At 33.8% G+C, this 18,607-nt stretch overlaps 1 protein-coding gene across 1 annotated transcript; it reads left to right on the forward strand.

The window, feature by feature from the left end:
• The first annotated feature begins 2,561 nt into the window (after nt 1-2,561).
• On the forward strand, nt 2,562-4,227 carry LOC126761570 (PR domain zinc finger protein 13). Its single transcript, XM_050477873.1, has 2 exons — nt 2,562-3,237; nt 3,329-4,227. The coding sequence occupies exons 1-2, from the start codon at nt 2,562-2,564 to the stop codon at nt 4,225-4,227; spliced, it is 1,575 nt and encodes a 524-aa protein (XP_050333830.1).
• The last annotated feature ends 14,380 nt before the right edge of the window (nt 4,228-18,607 follow it).

The following is an 18,607-nucleotide window of genomic DNA, read 5'->3' on the forward strand; positions in this document are numbered from 1 at the left end:
ATAGATAAACTGATGCTAAATGAGTTCACCAGCGCCACCAATGATGCGCACCACACAATCTTCCACCTGCAAACCATCAAAACCCTTTAAGTACTTAATTAAAAACCTAAATAACGCAACCAGATGTACTCGTAATGCTAAAATAATTTTTAACCCAACAAAAATATTATAAAACAAGCAAACACCAAAACAATCACAACCAACCCAATCCACCACATACCAACCCTACAAGCATGCTTACGAGTATTATATCAAAGCGCGGGCTACACACAAAAGTGATAGGCATTTTTGGAAAGCGAGTGGCGCGTGCGGTGTGACCTGAAACACATGTTTTTCGGGATTTGCAGATTTACGCACAGCAACAACACAACTTGAATGACAACGAAAAGGGCACGAGCCATCGACGATACAGTGATTTGAATGGAAATGAATTTTGTTGCTGTCTCCCTGCTTGGTTGATGGCCGTTGCGTGGCCTTCAAAACGATATGTCACTTATGACTATTGCGGTCGCAGTGGTTGCAATAGCGCCGGCTCGATTGACTTCGGCTGCATGAAAAGTTTTGCGAGACTAGTAGATAGTTCGTGCGTACAACAACACAATGATAGAGGAGGCGGTTCATTATTAGATGTGTTATGAAAACGTGCTTGCAATGAGGTGAAGCCAAGGCTTGTTTACAATACAGGGGCGGTCGATATCACTGACGGGCATAGGCGGTAGAAAATAGCGCCTTCCACAACATATCGAACTTTTTTAAAGAAATATATTCCTTCAATTACAATATCCTTCCTCATAATAACTTAATTTTTTTTTGCGTACATCACATCCTCCCAAGAAAAGCTAATTTAATACAGAGTCATATAATCAATTTCGACAGGAAGAAATCGTATACTTTAAGACTTCCGTTTATCGATAGGTTTTTAGTTGTTTTGCGTTTATGGGTATTATTCAGAAATTTATTTTCCCGATGTATAACTGTTGCGGTATATAGACTTTCGGCTATCGTAAGCTGACTGTCGATTTTTAAAGTAAATCCACAGTTCGGGCATTCGAAAATATTAAGAATTTAGTTATCACAAAAATTTGCCCAGTTTCTAGTCAAAGTCTCTTCCTCACCAGACTACCACAAACTCCTTTGCGTTGCTCTTCAGTAAAAATTCTTCTCCTACAACCCAATATTATTTCGAAGATACATACCATTTTAGTCTTATAGAATAAGTCATTACTCATAGAATATAAGGAAAGTAAAAGGGAACCGAATATAAAATCGAAAATTCTAGTGAACAATTTGAGAGCCAGAGGAATACTCTTCTATCTAAAAATATGAAACTGGATGAATGTGAAGTGACTTACCCCCGGTACCGGTTATCTTGGCTCCGTTCCTGGAAATCACGACCAACCCTAAACTCAACCGCAAACAAATGCGAAAATAAAGGCATTAGATTGATTATGTATGCGGGGAGGGGTTGTAGTGTAGACTCATGTATGAAAGTATGTGCAGTGGATGCGATTTGTACAGCATAGCTAAGCATATTATGAAAACAACAAAACCCATGCATTGTACACACACACACACACGTTAAAATGAAAGCAAAACATTGCAATAACATTGACACTCGATCGTTTAATTTCAATTAAAAACCTCTTTACGCTCGAAACAAAGCGCTTCGCAAAATGATAAGCAGGGGAGGAACGGCCGGGATAACACCAATTGCGAAAAGCCAAAATGCTCAACCTTCCAAGTACGTGGCGCAAGAACAACAAGAGTGGCAAGCAAGAACAACAACAAAACTACGTGCATACATACATAAGTAGCGACAAATGATTGTGTGTTGCAGATAGTGAACGCGTGAATGAATGGGTGAGTGGACATTGTTGAGTAGAGGCGTGCAACACTTGCTCTATGGCTTAGCGCGTGGCACGACATGATGTTGCACTTGCTGCTTGCTGCCAAACAACCACCGCCGAACCATGTTTCGGTGCGGATGAAACCGTTTGACTGACTGTTGGCAGTCAGTGTTTGGTGTTGTTTGATTCTGCGGATTTTGTTGTTGTTGCGCATGTAGTTGTTGTGCGACTTGAATTCGGATGTTGGCTGTTAGGGCATGCCGTAGCAAGCAGTCAAATGTTGGGAATTCTTGCACTTGTCACCAACTGCGGAACTAAAGTGATGCGCAGACCGCTAGCCGCGGCAGAACGGAGCGCCGCAAAGCGAACACGAAACATCCTAATATCGTAATTCTAAGCAAGAAACTTTGATAGCTATGGTGCATAGGATAAGGGCAATTGCCGGGCATTTAGTGATTCTGCAAGCTGCCAAGGGTCGCGCAAATGTGTTGTCGAACACGTGGTCGGCAGGAGAAATGAGCAGCTAGCAGCGCAGCGGAAACGCATTGATATAAAAGCCAAGGACATTCCCAATTGGAACGCAGAATCAAATCAGAACGCAAACAGCATGCACGATAGTCCTTCTCGGATCTCTTATAAAGTTTAGAAATTTTTGATTTCATTTATTTTCGCGTTTCGAAAAAAATATTCTTAACTAAAATTTTCGTGAGAAAAATGTTGCCAGCGTTATCGAGCAATAGTGCACATCAACTACATTTGGATAACAACAACAGCGCATCACATCAACAGCAGCAACAACAAGCATTGGAGCACTCTCAACAGCAGCAGCAACAGCAACGCTCCAACAAACGCAGCGCCAGCATGATATTTCGCATCGAACACCTGCTGCCAAGCACCAGTCGCGGACCACCACCCAATGTACCTATTTCAAGCGAACATCTAATGAGTGATCGACAGTCACCGACATACACGATATCCACTGGCGCTACCAGCAGCACTTCCACCACAACTACCGCCAAGCGTGCCAAGCAACGAGCTACTTGTAACGGTGTGCTCCTGTCACTATTCACGCCGAAGGATACGTTATCCGAGGCCATACCAACATATGCGCTGATGAGCGCTGGTAACATGACGGGCAGTGAGCAGCCCGTTATGGCATATTGCACGCTCTCTGAAGGTGTGTTGCGCATGAGTCCGGAACTCTTGCGACGCATAAAGCTCTCGGAGGACATACATAGTTATAATGCGCTGTTCGAATTGCAACCGGGTGGTGCGGTGCATGTGCGTACCGTGCGCGATGTGGCGCGTGATGAGGAACTCGTGGCGTGGTTTGGCGAAGAGATTGCTCTGCTGATGTCCATACCATTTCTGACGCCGCTAAATATTCAAGGTAGGTGTTGCTGCAACATATTCTCTTTAGAAAAACAAAATTGAAAAAGTATCAAAAAGGCTAACTTAAACTTGTTCATAACCTCTTTAAGGCAATAAACGCTACACTTGTCATCTCTGTCAACTAACTTTTGAAACACCCAATCCGTTAAAGATTCATTTGGCTCTCGGCTGCGGTCGCCACTCCATGGACATACTCTGGATACGCTTACACTACGCGCTGAAAGCAACTAGCTATACACAACATCATCGACAGTTATTCGCAACCTCGACGACACTAAGTGCAACCCAAACGCCGCTCTTAAAGCACTCGCCAAGTGCCGCTCCTTCGAGCACTTCGTCAATCTCACCCGCGTCATCGCCACAACCCGCATCGCTGGCACAGCCAACCACAGCGCAGCCCCAGCCACAACATCAACCACAAGTACAACGTTTGTCTGCCTTTAAACCCGTCCCTCCATCCATAGCATTCACCGCCGCCGTATCGACGAGCTCCTTTAGCAACCCACACTCACACACCAGCACTGCTGTGAGCCCCAGCACAGCACTGTCGTACCTGCCACCGATCGCCTCTGTTGGTGGTACTTTGTCCCATATGCGCCTACTACAGCCGAGTAGCAGTATAGGCATGGGCCCCACAAATTCTCTAAATGCTGCTGCACAAATCGAAGCGATCGTTAGCAATATGGGCGCCTCGAAACAGGGTCATCTCTGCATCTACTGCGGCAAAGTATATTCTCGGAAGTATGGTCTGAAAATTCATATTCGCACACATACAGGCTTCAAGCCGCTCAAGTGTAAGTTCTGTCTGCGCCCCTTCGGTGATCCAAGTAACTTGAATAAACACGTTCGCTTACATCTGCAATCCAACGTAAGCAATGCGCCAGTTGAGGGGTACAAATGCACGCTGTGCAACAAAACATTGGCAAGAAGGCGCGATCTCCAGCGTCATATTGAATCGCGGCACTCCGGCGATGGGGGCAGCTCCTGATATAGCAATTCAATGCACAGTCTTTGGGGTTGGCTTAGAAAGCTTAAAAAATTTGTGATAGTAGTAATAAATTGTTTAAGAAATATTGAAATACTATACTCTTATGAAGATAATTGTTTCCGAATTTTCACTTATATGTTTTAATGTTTACTGTTTTGGTAATGGTGTCCCTTGGAAGAAGAGCCAGTTGTATTTCATCACTTAGGGTTTTCTTCTTCATACCTTCTCTCTGCCAAACCATTCTTCTGTCATTTGAAGCGTTATATTTAGCTGCTTGATTGACTGCTACGTATAACGGTGTGAGATCCAGCACCTTCCAGTGCTGCTGTCGGGGAGGAACGCATTGCGTCCGATGCGCAGATGCAGGCAAATCGTTGGAGCATCGAGTTTAAGTCCTATCAAAGTTTGCGAAGCTTTTGAGGCCCATGCTACTGGATCATAAGTAATAATCGGCATTACGATCATGGTGTACATTCAGCTGACTATCCTTGGGTTGCAGCACTACGATTTCCCGGCAAGTCGATTGACTATGATCAAGTCCGAAATGAGTCCTAGCATCCGCTAGTGAGCATGAGTAGTATTTCCTTCTTCGAGCACTAGGTTATCTATCATCAGCCGAACAAGGGGGGTCGTGTTGCAGAAGTGCTGGAAAGATGCCATCTCCACCAGGAGATTTAAATTTCGCTAACGAGGCCATAACCGACCTAGTCGAGCCCACATTAACAGTTCTATTGCGACAATCCAATCAGAGCTAGATGGCTTGTATTCGATAACCGATTGACACAAGTCTACCGGAATTGTTTCCAGGAAATACGTAAGCAAAAGTGTCATAGCTCTTTCTTCTGCACTGGTCGTATATGTCACGTCACATTTTTCTATTGCTAATGCTGTGTTAGTCTTGCCTAAGCTGCTTCCGGTGTAGAGGTGACGTTTTCGCAGCAGTTTCTAAAGCTATTCTGTTTTGCAGCCCTAATATCCTTGTTATAGAAGGTTAGGTTATATTTGTATTCCTCCCTTCCCTTTACGTTTTTTCCTTATTGAAAAACCTTCGTATCTTTTTCCTGAAATCTGAGAGTTTGCTTGACCACTAAAGACAGTTGCACCTGATGCTGATTGAGGGGGCAGCTGTAGTATTACGCCTCTATGAAGAACTGGTTCAACGCAGACAGCCCTGAAGATGTAACACTTCTATCTGGCTGACCATTCTATTCCTAATCCACTTGTTCTACATTTAATTTACCGTTGCTAATGAATGAGATCATTCACTTCAACAGCACAGCGGCAATACTCGCGTTGACCTCACTAACTGTGCGCTCAACGTAAGTCAAGTAGTGTCTGTCCTCACTATAAATAGCATCAAGCTAATTCATTATCAAACTTCTTTGGGTCACTGATCAAAGCGGAATCGCTGGAATCTAAAAAGCCGATGAGCTATCAGTAGGATCTTGGTTGTCATCTTGCGTTCTAACACTGACCCTTAAGACCTCTGGTGCGCTTAGCAGGCGGTGGTCCACGACCAGTGCCGGATTAAGCTAGAGCGGGTCCTGTAGCAAATTCTGTCAAGGGGCCCTTGGTTCTCAAGTTTAGGGTATTAACTAAATAAAACAAAATTGTTACAAATAAAGTTTTCTGGATTTATTATGCGCAAATTTAGATATAATATTTTCAATATCGACTTCTTTAAGCAAGTCATACTCTTTATTCAACAAAGTGATGTGATTCAGACGTTCTTTGCCTATCGTGTTCCTCAATTCATTTTCAATACGTTGTAATGTTGAAAAAGAACGTTCGCCACTGCAGTTAGTGATCACGAGAGGTAAGTAAATTCGCAAATCAATTTCTAAGTTTCGGAAACACGATAATAAAGAATTATTTAATAAAAGTGTATAATACTGCTGTTCCAGAGGCCCCTGTTTCTTGCTGTCAATAACAGTAGCCACATCTCTTTTCAGCAGCTCTGCGAACTGCACTAATTCGCCGCTTAGCTGTTGTCCAAATCATCTTCGTAAGCATTGACCATACTAGAGGATTTTTCCAAAATACCTTCTGTTGTAAGAGATTTCAGCTGTCGAAATGTCGAAAAACACTAGTACTTTTATGATATGCTTTCATACGTTTAGTTAAACAAGACAGACGTTAGCAATAATGACAATAAACAGCTCAAATTCGAAACGTTGTTCAGGTGTTTGATTTTCAACAAAGTCGTCGAGTGTAGTAGAGCCGATGAAATGGTCGTACTTTGCATTTCGCTTGATTCGTCGTGATGTCTGTTGCTTATATTCTTCACAGTAGGTCAGATCTTTGTCTCTTGCCTCAATATCTGAAAAAGTAGATCGCATTGCTTGGACGTAGCCATATAATGATTCATAAAGGGCGTATCCTGAATTAACTCTTGATCAGACGACTGCAGCGAAGCACTAGGATCCCGTTCCACGTAATTGTCATTATTCCCGTTTCTAACTTATTCATCGTTGAAAGTAGTCCGTAAACTTTATTACGGCACTCCGCTTTTTGATCCACGTTATTGAAAATGTCTTCCAATACTTGCTTAATAGTGATAAAACCACATAAAAGTGCCTTCGTAACATCAGCTCGAACTGACGACCTAGTGTCCGATAACCGTTTCAAAATCGGAATTTTTGAATTAGAATCTTTAAGTGCATTCGTAAGACGACCCCATCGATAAGTAGAAAAATGTATAGGCTGGGCTGAACTAAAAATTTTTGCGCTGTTAAGAGGTCAGCGTCGGCGTGGAAAAAGAAATAACTACATAGAACATTTTAGTTACCGTGTTTTATGATACAAAATAATGTTTTTTTTATAATATGGAAGTTCACAAGAATATCGCTAAACAATTATTTTCAATAAAAATATTGTAAAGATATTGTAAAAATTTAATAACTATACTTATTTTCTTTTGACGGCTATGAAGCATAAAAAATCTAGTGATATTAAGATATAGCATTTGCTACTCTTGCTATGTGGCTAATCCGGCACTGTTCACGACCAACTTCTCTGAGACTGCGAGATCCTTTTGACATAAAGTAGAGCGCAGGAAATCTACTGAACTACTTACTATTAGCATGGTTCAACTTGCCGCAATCGAATCAGTTATTACTGGAGATTGTCCCATTCATGCGGTAAGGCTGAAGATCTTGTTGAACACAAATTGTATAGAAGATGATGAAATGGAAAGAGAAAATTTGTATGGTTAAAGAACAAAAAACAGGATTCACATAATTTGGTGTAATAAAGCTATTCTCTTTTGACTTCATGACCATATTGGTAAGAAATATGTTTGACAACGTACTACAATATTAAAGCTCCTTCAACAATACTTGATGGCTTTAGAAATAGATCATAAAGCAAATAATAAGCGCTATATAACCGCCGCCTAATTTAGTCAATTAACACATCACATAATTTAATCATTAGTACGGAATTAGTACGTCATTTAATTTACTAAACTTAGAGTATCTCTAAAACAACTTCAAGTGATTTTTATTAATTGAATTCATGTTTATTAATAGTAATATGTATGAAGGTATGTAATTTACATTAGATTATAATAATTTCTAATACAAATTCCACATTCATTTTATAAGTAATAATATCTCATTTTATATTGTTGTTCTGTTTTTGTTTTTTTCTTGAACATATGTATCTAAGTAATTATGGGTGTATAATTTATTTTTATTTTTTTTAGTTTAAACCACCATTCGTTTCGAGCATCGCCGCCTTTTCTTGTAACAATGATTTCATGAAAATTAAACACAGACAATAAGTTTGTTGAAGAAAAACACTGTAAATAATCACATTTATTTTTTTTTAATTTTAATTTTTAATATTTATTAGCTTTATGGAATCATGTGTAGGTGTGTTTTTCACTTTTATTACTAGTAGCCACTGCCCGCTACAGAAAAATGGACAACTTGTCTGTTTCGTTTTCAATTGCTTCAAGTATATACATATACATATGTGCATATATATTATGAATATTAATGTGAGTATGTTTGTGTGTATTTGAGACCGTCTTGGCATGTTCATCTGCATATGGTATTTAGTCATATTTATATAATTATAGTACGTACTCATACCTATCTATTTTGCTGGCTGCAGAATGTGTAATGTCTCAGCAATATATGGCACAACTATGTGTAGATATATAATTACACTTTCATTGACAATTTATTTTGCGTTGTACGGTTTTAACTACTTAGTCAAGTAAGTTTTAGGTAGTTAAGGTGTTCTTTTCACTTATTACTTGCTTATGTAGTTAGTTTGATATATCTTTATATTTGTATACTATTCTGTTTTTAATAAATAGTAGGAGAGTTTCAATAGAGATTGAGCAAAAATATTTGAAACACTGACATTTAGAAGTAAGTTAAGTATGTACAAATAGTATATGTTGCTTGTAATTGTATCCGCTTGCTGGCTTTAAGTTGTGCCTACCAGCTATTAAAAAGGAAACGTTTCTTAAAATATTAAACTCAATGTAGTCTGTGTATGTATGTAAAGTAATCTAGATTGTAAAATAATTCATCAGATCAAATTTGACTCGGACTGTCATAAAAACATTTTCACATATTTTATTAAAAATGCCTAAAGTATGCAAAGGATCAATCAATTTTTCTATATCCTTGCTATTAGCTTCGGCAGAAATGACCTAGAGTGTCTTCAGCGTTTTTTGGTTTTATCCGTTTCGTTTAATTTTTGAAGCGCCATTCGCTAGATTGTTGAACAGTTTCGATGTCATATTCAGAAATCTAAGTCTCATCACCTGATTTCTTAAGCATCTGTTTTGCGACCTCTACTCGATGTCGTTTTTGCAAAAGATTCAGGTCTTTTGGAACAAGTCCAGTATCACCACACTTTTACCCAAAACATTAATCAAAATGTGTAAAACAAAAGTTGTAACAATTTGGGAAAAAATTTATCGGTTTCCGGGGGCAGTTTAGATGGGCCTGTCCGGTTCAGATTTGCTCAAATGATATAACAAAAACCTTTTGAAAAAATACTCAATAAAATAGTTAATTTTTCTGATTAAATATTATTACTACACAAATATTTAAAAAAATATACTCAGTTCAAAATTCGAAATTTGAGCAGATTTAAACATATTTTAAGCAATGTACATATATCGGTATGTATAATTATTATCATATTTATAAAATTGTTAATAAGTGTTTGCAAAATTAATAATAAAAGTTTTTTGTATTAAATATTATATTATATCTTTTTTAAATATTATAACGTTGTTTTATCATAATTTGATTTTATATTCTTTGTATCTTTGCTCTCATTGCTCAGTACATTATAAAAATGTACTTCATGTTATTTAGTATATTTTTCATTAAAATGAATTCATCATTTGCTTGTGACTTATTCTGAATTTCTGTCCGCTTCACAAAAATGTATATATATGTATGTATATTTAAGCATATAAAACTTTTTTCGATATTACTTCAATTATTTTATTGAATTTATTTTTTAACGAAGAACTTTAGTAGACGGTAGTTTAGTTTGTTTCAGCTTCAAGGCTGAGTAACTGTTGTATCAAGTAGCTATGTGTTTGATTTGTTTGAATGAGCATATTGTTTGTGTGTATTTGCATATTTACACATACATGAACATGTGCATGTAGATGTGTCTCTGTATGTGTAGTAGTATGTATTATTTATAGGAAATTGAAATTTAGATTGCGGTTTTTTGTATTGCAGAATAAGGCACTTCATCCAGAAAATTTGTTTCACATACATCTTAATATGAATTTTATGACTACATATGCTTATAATTATGTACTTAAATATGTGTGCTTGTACCAAAATAAATATGTAACTGCAGAAAACCAGGTTACTCAAGTACCAATATGACTTCACTTAAGGGGCTATACCAGTGTGACACTTTCAAAAAAAATTCTTTTTTTGCTTTTTCGATAGTTTATATATTCAAAAATATCCTGTGAAATCGGCAAGGTCGTATCTTGAATAGTTTTTGAATGGCAGCGTTCTAAACAGCGACCGCTCAGAGGTGCAAACATATATAAGTGAAACTTTAAACGCGTTTTTCTCGAAACGACATAGTTGAATACATTTGCTATACAATGTGCTACGATCTTTTTGATTGGTTGAAAATTGCCAATTTGGCATTAAAAAAACTACCATTTTTTCGTTAAACGATTTTTTTTTTTCAAAATTACGCCATTTTCTTAATTTTTGATATTTTTCAAAGATTGTAGTTCACTGTATGTTAAGTTTAATAAACATTTTGAATTTTTTTTGTTTCAGCTACTCATTCGACCGGAATCATGCCAGCAGATGAGGGACTTTTTTTCGGCACTTCCGCAGACAGCACATAACTCCGTTATTTTTCAATTGTTCAATTCACAACCTGTCGTATAGCATCGTAAAATCGTAAAATTATAAATTTTTACACTTGTTTTTTTTTTTTAAATTTTACGATTTTACGATGCTTTACGACAGGTTGTGAATTGCTCAAATATTTTTGTAAAAAAAAATTTTAAATATAGCTAAAAATATACTTTAGTACGTCCGTAGAACGTCGAAACATTCAATCTAGTACTTTCTTTTAAAAAAATTCACGAAAATCGCCTAATTTTTCATGCGTCACACTGGTATAGCCCCTTAAGGCCGTGATTTTCAATACGAAATGAAGATTTCATGATAATTTTCAAAACTACCGAAATAAATTAATGACAATGAGATATCAACCACAATCAAAGAACTAATATAGAAATCAATTTATAGTACCCTCAAGTTCGCCCACAAGCTCGAGATTTATATTAATCGCTACTTACACAACACAACTTTTTAGATATACGAGTATGAAGAAGAATAATAGTTGATCATAAACTTGAATATATTCTTCATTTAATGTTAAACACTACTTACAAACACTGAGCTTGTCGATCGGATACAAACGAAAAAATTTGACTGATGTAGAAGTTTGTTGTACTACAATACTGTTATAACTTCCAAATATAGAAAAAATATTATTTCATTTATATAACGGGTATAATAAAAAATTGAGAATTATTATCTTCACTCGCACAGATACATAAGCACATAATTATTTGCACATTTGCAGAACTCATAGTTATATTATATATTTTACGAAAATATTCCCTAAAAGCTTAACACACACAGTTCTTTAATCTTAGTGTTACAGTACGTATATATGTTTGTGTATGAATATGTATGTATGTAGGTAATTGATTTATGTGACTGCGTATGATGATGGTGATGCTCAAGATTCTGTCTAAAAAAAGGCGGCTAAATATGCATTCGTTTAAAGCTAATTCTCACTTGACACTCCCGATAATGCTAAACAACTTTTATATTCCCATTAAATACTTGTATTAATTGCAGGTAATATTTAGACTTAAGTATATGCTTACAAATTTTCAGATCTGTCTATAGTTGCGTGAATTAAAATAATTATTACAGTTTTATATTTAACATTACTTTTTTTTGTTTTATTCGAAGAAAATATGTATTCGTGGATATTAGTGTTTTCTTTGCGAAAGTCTTTCAAATTTGTTACCAAGTTGTCTGTATGTATGTAAGTAATTACTACATTTAGGCGTTTAATCAAGTATACGTTTGAGCTGCAACTATGTATGTATGTGTGACCTCTATTACATTTGATCGGGTCTTCAAGTAACACATTGGTTGTACATACATATGTATGAATAAGTATGTATGTTTGTACGCAATTATGCTTATATATGTATATTCTGTATGTATGTATATTATCTAAAAATTGGTACACATATAAATTGTTTAAAGGTAGTTATTAGGGAAAAATTTTAGATTTTCTAATTTTTGTTTATTTTTTGTTTTTTTCTTTGTTTCATTCACGTAGATGTTTAAATAGACACCAATAATAAAGTTAACATTGTTGATTGTTGTTCAAATTTTCATTTTAACATTTATACTCATATGTTGATCTGTGAAAAGCTTAAATCTAGTTTAGTTCATTTCATAACTTCTGTGACTGCTTAATATTTTTATTTCGATTTTCATATGTAATATGCACGCACATGCGTATCTTATTTTTTTTTTATATTTTATATAACATAAATTCCACTTGAAGCACACTTGGGTTGGTTTACTACTACATTTATTTAATAGTTTTCAGGATTTATTAACTTTCATTTTTATTTTTTTCATTTTGGTCTTATATCCTTTGCTTAGAACAAAATATGTATGTATGTCTCTTTTTTTTTGTTTTTTAGCAATGGTTTTTAATTAGGATTTTATACTTTTATACTATTTTACGTTTTTATTTTTCAAAAAGTGTACATCTCATATTACAGTTTTAATTATTACAATCGTTGTTTCTCCCAATAAGGTAGTTTTCAGTTTCTTTTCAATGGTTTTGAAGTACTTTTTTACATATTAGCACTTTGCACAGATATGCGCAGTTTTTAACAAATAATTAAAAAAAAACACCAATATGCCATGTTTAAGTTGATTTTTATTAGAAAATTTATTAAAGTAAAAGCAATTAAACCTTTTTAGACAGTAATATATGTATGCTTGAAATAATATTTTTAACTCACGAAACTCTTACGATACCTCTCAGGGTACCGAGCTACTAAAATATCTATCAAATATGATTATTTTGGTGGATAATCTATATAAGTATGACAATGCCTCTGATTTGTTGAGTTCAGCACCGCCCCGAATAGCAGAATAACTATTAAAATATCGAATCCAGTGAATAGCGTCGCTGTAATGTAATTGTTCTCCTTAGAATTTTACCAATGTCTCAACCAGTTTTTCGCCAGTTCAGTCCTAACATCAGTCAATATTCTAAATTTTCCCTCGAATAAGCCTATGATTGTACATACGAAAAAATGATACTTAAATGCCTAGAAAGCTTGGTGCAACCTAGTGGCTAATGGAAAAATTTAAGACTTATGTATATAACTGGAAAAAATGGCGTAGAAGAATTTATAAGCGAAAAATTGGAGATTTGATTTTTCATTAAATTTATAATCATTATTTCTGAATTTAAATAACTTAAGCGCAGAAATACCCAAAAATAAAAATAAATCATTTTTATTATTTTCCTAATCATTTCGAACCCCGATCTTAAAAATAGTGGAAGATATAACACTTGAATATTATTGGCGCCAAGCCGACCGACTTTTAAAATCAATCGAATTTTTTGTAAAAAGTCAAATTTTTTTTGAAAAATCAATTTCAATGAAAATGTTTGATCGTTAATAATATCTTTAACCGCTGGACTTTTTTTTGCCGACCCAACCGGTTTTCGTAGGCGAGGGAACGACGAGGAAAGTCGAAGAGACTATGCCGCTGGTTCTCGGTTGGCACGCTTTGTATTCTTTTCCATAACAACTCGCTGCTACGTGATGCGGCATTCCTTTCCATTTTGAAATTCTTTCATGGTTGCATAGGCAGAATTTAGAATTTGGCCCTTAAAGTCAAAATAAATTATTTTCTTATTTTCCACAATGTAATTTTATTTATTAAAATTAAATTTTAATTTTATTTATTAAAAATAAATATTTGATATCAATCACAATTGATTACACCTTTTTCATTTTCCCAAAAATAAATCCCAAAAAATATATTCGAATTTTACTATTTCTTTGTCACGTCGAAGAAAAACGAAATATAGCCAACGACGAATTTTAAATAGAGACTGCAACGTCTAGTCCTTATAAGAATAAAAAATTATTAAATAATTGTAGACCCTTGATATTAAAAACATAAGTTGAGCAGAGCTTATACGGATACTTCATTAATTTAAGCGGTTTAGAAAACTTTACACTTTTAACACATCTGTTGGTATTTGCTACTGGTGTGGTTGTAAGCGCACTAAAGATTTTATTAAATTTTGAAGCGTCTCTGCTTGTTGCAATTAAGTGTTTTTGACAATTTGAAGATTTCCACTCATTTTAGCGTTTAATATATGTATATATATTTTTAATTTTTGGCTTCATTGGAATACTGTAATTGAACACTGTCTGTTTTGAACTCATGTATAATAATTGTACATACATTGACAAACATTCTAACAAATAGTTTCTGATGTGCTTGTGTTTATTATGTTTACTGAACTTAATTTATAATTTTAGACTTTTTGTATTTTTCTTTTTTATTTTTAAGAAATTAAACGCGCAAATCTTTCTGCTTCTACATAAGTATGTATGTATACAACCTCCAAGAAAAATATATTTGTTATTACCTTACTACATACATAAAGCACTTATGCTAAAATCATTGTTATTTAAGTTTAATTCAATTTGTACAGCGCGCTTTAAAGCAGAATTTTCTCTCAAATTTTATTATCAACTCCAAAACAAAGTAAAACAATAACAACAAATACAACATACACTTATATTTGCTCATTTTTATTTAAATTTTATTTAATTTTTGTAATTACATACAGACGTTTTACTGCTTTAAATTACGATGTAAAAAATATCTTGAATTTATTATACTAAATCTCACTTATGATTTTCAATGTAATGCAAACAAATTGGACGTTTCAGGTTTTACATTATTTCATGCTTATTATAAGTATTATTAATGGTTTTTGTTCTCTTTTTTTCATGGTAGTATTACACTTGTCAATTGAACAATAATTCAATTCAACTAAACTGTATTTTACTTTCGCTTAGAAATAAAGTTTAAAGCTTAAACATCTTTCATTTTTCTCTTAATATTCTCTTTTTATAATATTTAAATTTAATTTTATTTATTTATTTTAATTCAATGCTAGTAAACTGCGAACAAGGTATTATGCCGAACGTGTTTTCACTGTTTTTGATTAACACATACGCTTTTAATTACACTTTAATACATCCTTTCGTTTGCGTTAACAGTTCGCCAAACAATATTGTGGCGAATGAATTTTCATTAATGCAAATTTGATTATAGGTATTCTTTTTCAATTTTTCATTTTTCATTTATCAGTTATTCGTTTTTTTTTTATTGAATATGCTGAATTTCTCTTATGATTACTACAGCCGAATGTACAGGAGCACACATGTGCATTGACTGTGCCAAGGAAGGTTATGTTGTAGGGAGGGAGCACTGTATTCGTGTACTTAGGAGCTTATTAATTACAAGACACACGTGTAATCATACTTATTTAATTACCACTATAACAGTAAGACTCCGATTGTTTATTTATGGGCGCTTAAATTAAAGCTGTATCTTTGCTTAAACTCATGTACTTTTCTCTGTTTTTGTTCTTAACTTATATAACATTTTATGCCGTAATTATAACTACTTTTCACATATTTTCAATTTATATACTATATAATATATAATATGTTTGTGTTAAGTGTAGAGTTTTCACATAATAGTAAATTGGCTAGGAGTTGATGAGCATTAGAATTGAAAATCCGCTAAACCGAAACTCAGTAGGGAAGACTTTTTTGGGGGGTTGGTGTTTGAAAGTTTCATAAGACGCCTATAAATGTGTCCCTATGTAAATTGTGATATGGTGAGGTGTGTGTTTATTGTAAGAAAAACATTTTTATATATAAATTGATATAAATTTATATGTAAGAAGCAGAACGGATATATTGTGCGCTTTTATGCCATGTGAGTTGCCAATGGTTTTGAAAACGGATCTGTCTTTTGCTTATTATGCAGAAATTCAGTTTCAAACATTGCACCTTAATTTGTATAAACGCAAGGTTACGAAGTTGTTAAATAATAATAATGTGCAATAATTGAAAATTTAATTTTTAATTAAAAATTTTCGGATATAAAAAAAGAAATACGGAATTGCAAAAAATTTAAGTTCTAAAACCTTTTTTTTTTTAATTTTTAATTATAAACAGAAGTAATATTTTTTTTAATTTTGAAATGTGGTATTTGGAATTAAAAATTAATTAATTAAGATTTTCGATAAAACAAAATATTTAAATTTTAGATTATTTTTTAAGTGGGTATTCTAGTCCATAAACATGTTTTCTACCCATTTTATTATTAATTATTTATTAATATTGCAAAAATTCGGTAAAACATTAAAAATTTCAAAAATTAGCAGCTGATGAAGCGTGGAATCCAAAAAAATTAGCACGTGACCATATCCACGATTTCAGCCCTTCTAGTAATCTGAACCCCAAAAACAAAAAAATTATTAATCTAGAATAATATCGAAATGTCTAGAACAATGGTAAAATTAGAAAAAAAATTTTAACGAAATGGCGACTGCCTGAAAAAAAAATAAATTTCGTAATATCTCTAGTTCCGAACATTGACAAGTCTATAAAGAAGACTCACTTAAAATGTCGGCTAAGTCGGTCAAGTTGAATCTGAGAAATCGTAGTTATCGTTTTGGAAAGACAGTTTGGCGAAAATCGTAAGAAAAATTTTAGATTTTTAAAATTTATCCCACGTGATGGCCTCAAAAAATTTATTTCTTATTTTTATAAATTGCTTTCTTAACATGTCTCCTTGCATGTCTGGAATTTTTAAAAATTCGAAGTCGGCTAATAGATACAGCAATTAGAAGAAGGAGCTGTTAAGCTGTTGTTTAAGCGGACTGGAAACTTTAAATGCGATTTTTATAAATCAGTGTTTTTCAAACTTTGTTCCATGGTATCTCAAAAACGGCTTGAACGAATGAACTCAAATGGGTGGGGTACACTCAGCACATGTAAACGCATTAAATTTCGATTTTTTATCGCGAAAAAAAAGTAAAACACCACTAATTTTTTTGCTTCAAATAAGCCAAACAGCCGGAATCGTGGAGGAAGTGCGTGACCATTTTTTTTTAAGTTGTAAAACGTTACAATACAATAATTACAGCGCATTTCAAAGCTACGCAAATAAATATTTGAATGATTTTGAAATTAATTAAGTTCTATTTTTGAGACCGAAATCATTTGGCTTGAATATGTGTGATTTGAAGTCTGCAAAAAGTACGCAGGCAATAATTTAGGGAAACCTTTGTTAGAGAACTGTTTGATTTGAAACTGGAGACCTGCTTACATTGTGTCAGCTTTAATTGAGTTTCGAACTATGTACAAGCTAATTACATCCTATTTTTAAATGTGTGGGTACATAATTATTTTGGTTTAAAACTTGTGCATGTTTTACTATTTAGAGCTTATAAGTTGCATATTGTAAAGTTTTAAGACAATTATGTAAGTATGTAAGTGCTTTTTTTCGAAAAATCGTTCGATTTTCAGCTTTCGTTAGTTTCTTCATTGCATTGCATTTATATTGCTTCTGATTATTATTCATATTACTAATTGCACATATGTAAGAACGCTTGGTAAACATATCTACGTATATGCTCATATACGTAAGTACGTATGTATGAATGTGTGAATATTTACAAATGTACTCTGTATACATTAAGTGTATTTTAAAATTGTAACCTGTTTTCTATGCGATGTTTGCGTTTATGTGCCATATACATATGTATGTATGTATACTAATGATTTTTAAAATTTTTCTGTTTTTGTTGTTTTTAGTTGTCACATTAGTAACTCGGCGTTGGTTCCCCATTGGAAGTGCCATCTGCATTGGTTGCTTGGCTACGTATCGGTAGATATTTCAAATGCTCTTCTGTGCAAATCGGTTTTTTGCCCATCTGGTATGTAAGACTGTAGTTTATGCCTTTCATTACAAGCTTCAATTGAAGGCAGAAAGGTAGAATAGCGTGTGACACATACTATACATATGTATGTGTGTATGTATGTCTTGCCGCATTGTTCTTTTTGCTGTTTTGGGTGGGTATCCAGTGAGCTCATGCTTTTCCTTGGCAAAATTACTTCCCAGTTCAATTCATATAACGGTATGTGTGTTTCATACTTATGCAAGTATCTACATATATGAGATGTAATGTAATTCAAACTTTTGTGTTTTTGCTGTTGTAATGCACTTGTTTATATTGAAAAAATATTTATCTCGCAATTTCATTAATTTTTTTGCTTTTGTTTTCATCACCTTATTTTGGTTTACTTTAATTTATTTATGAAATACCCTGCAACTTCAGTTAATATCACAGATTTAATAGATAATTTTTTTTTAATTTGAATGAGGCAAAAATCGAAAATTATTATATTTTTCATATGTACATACATACATACACACATAGTGAACTAAAATATTATTGCTGATTTATACTTAGTTGTATGTAATTGTGTCAGCATTTTTGTTTAATACATTTTTAGAAAAAACTTTCCTTTTGTATTTTTAATTAATTTTTAATAAAAAATGTAACTGTGTAAAAGCATTTCCATAAGTAGTAAAATGAAATAATAAAAAAAATGTTAAATATTAACACAAAATAAAAATAAAAAAATAAGAAAGTTACGAGTTAAAAAATTTAAAGCAAAAAATAAAAGATTAAAGCA

This window comes from Bactrocera neohumeralis, chromosome 6 (genome assembly GCF_024586455.1).
Source record: "Bactrocera neohumeralis isolate Rockhampton chromosome 6, APGP_CSIRO_Bneo_wtdbg2-racon-allhic-juicebox.fasta_v2, whole genome shotgun sequence".
NCBI lineage: Eukaryota > Metazoa > Arthropoda > Insecta > Diptera > Tephritidae > Bactrocera > Bactrocera neohumeralis.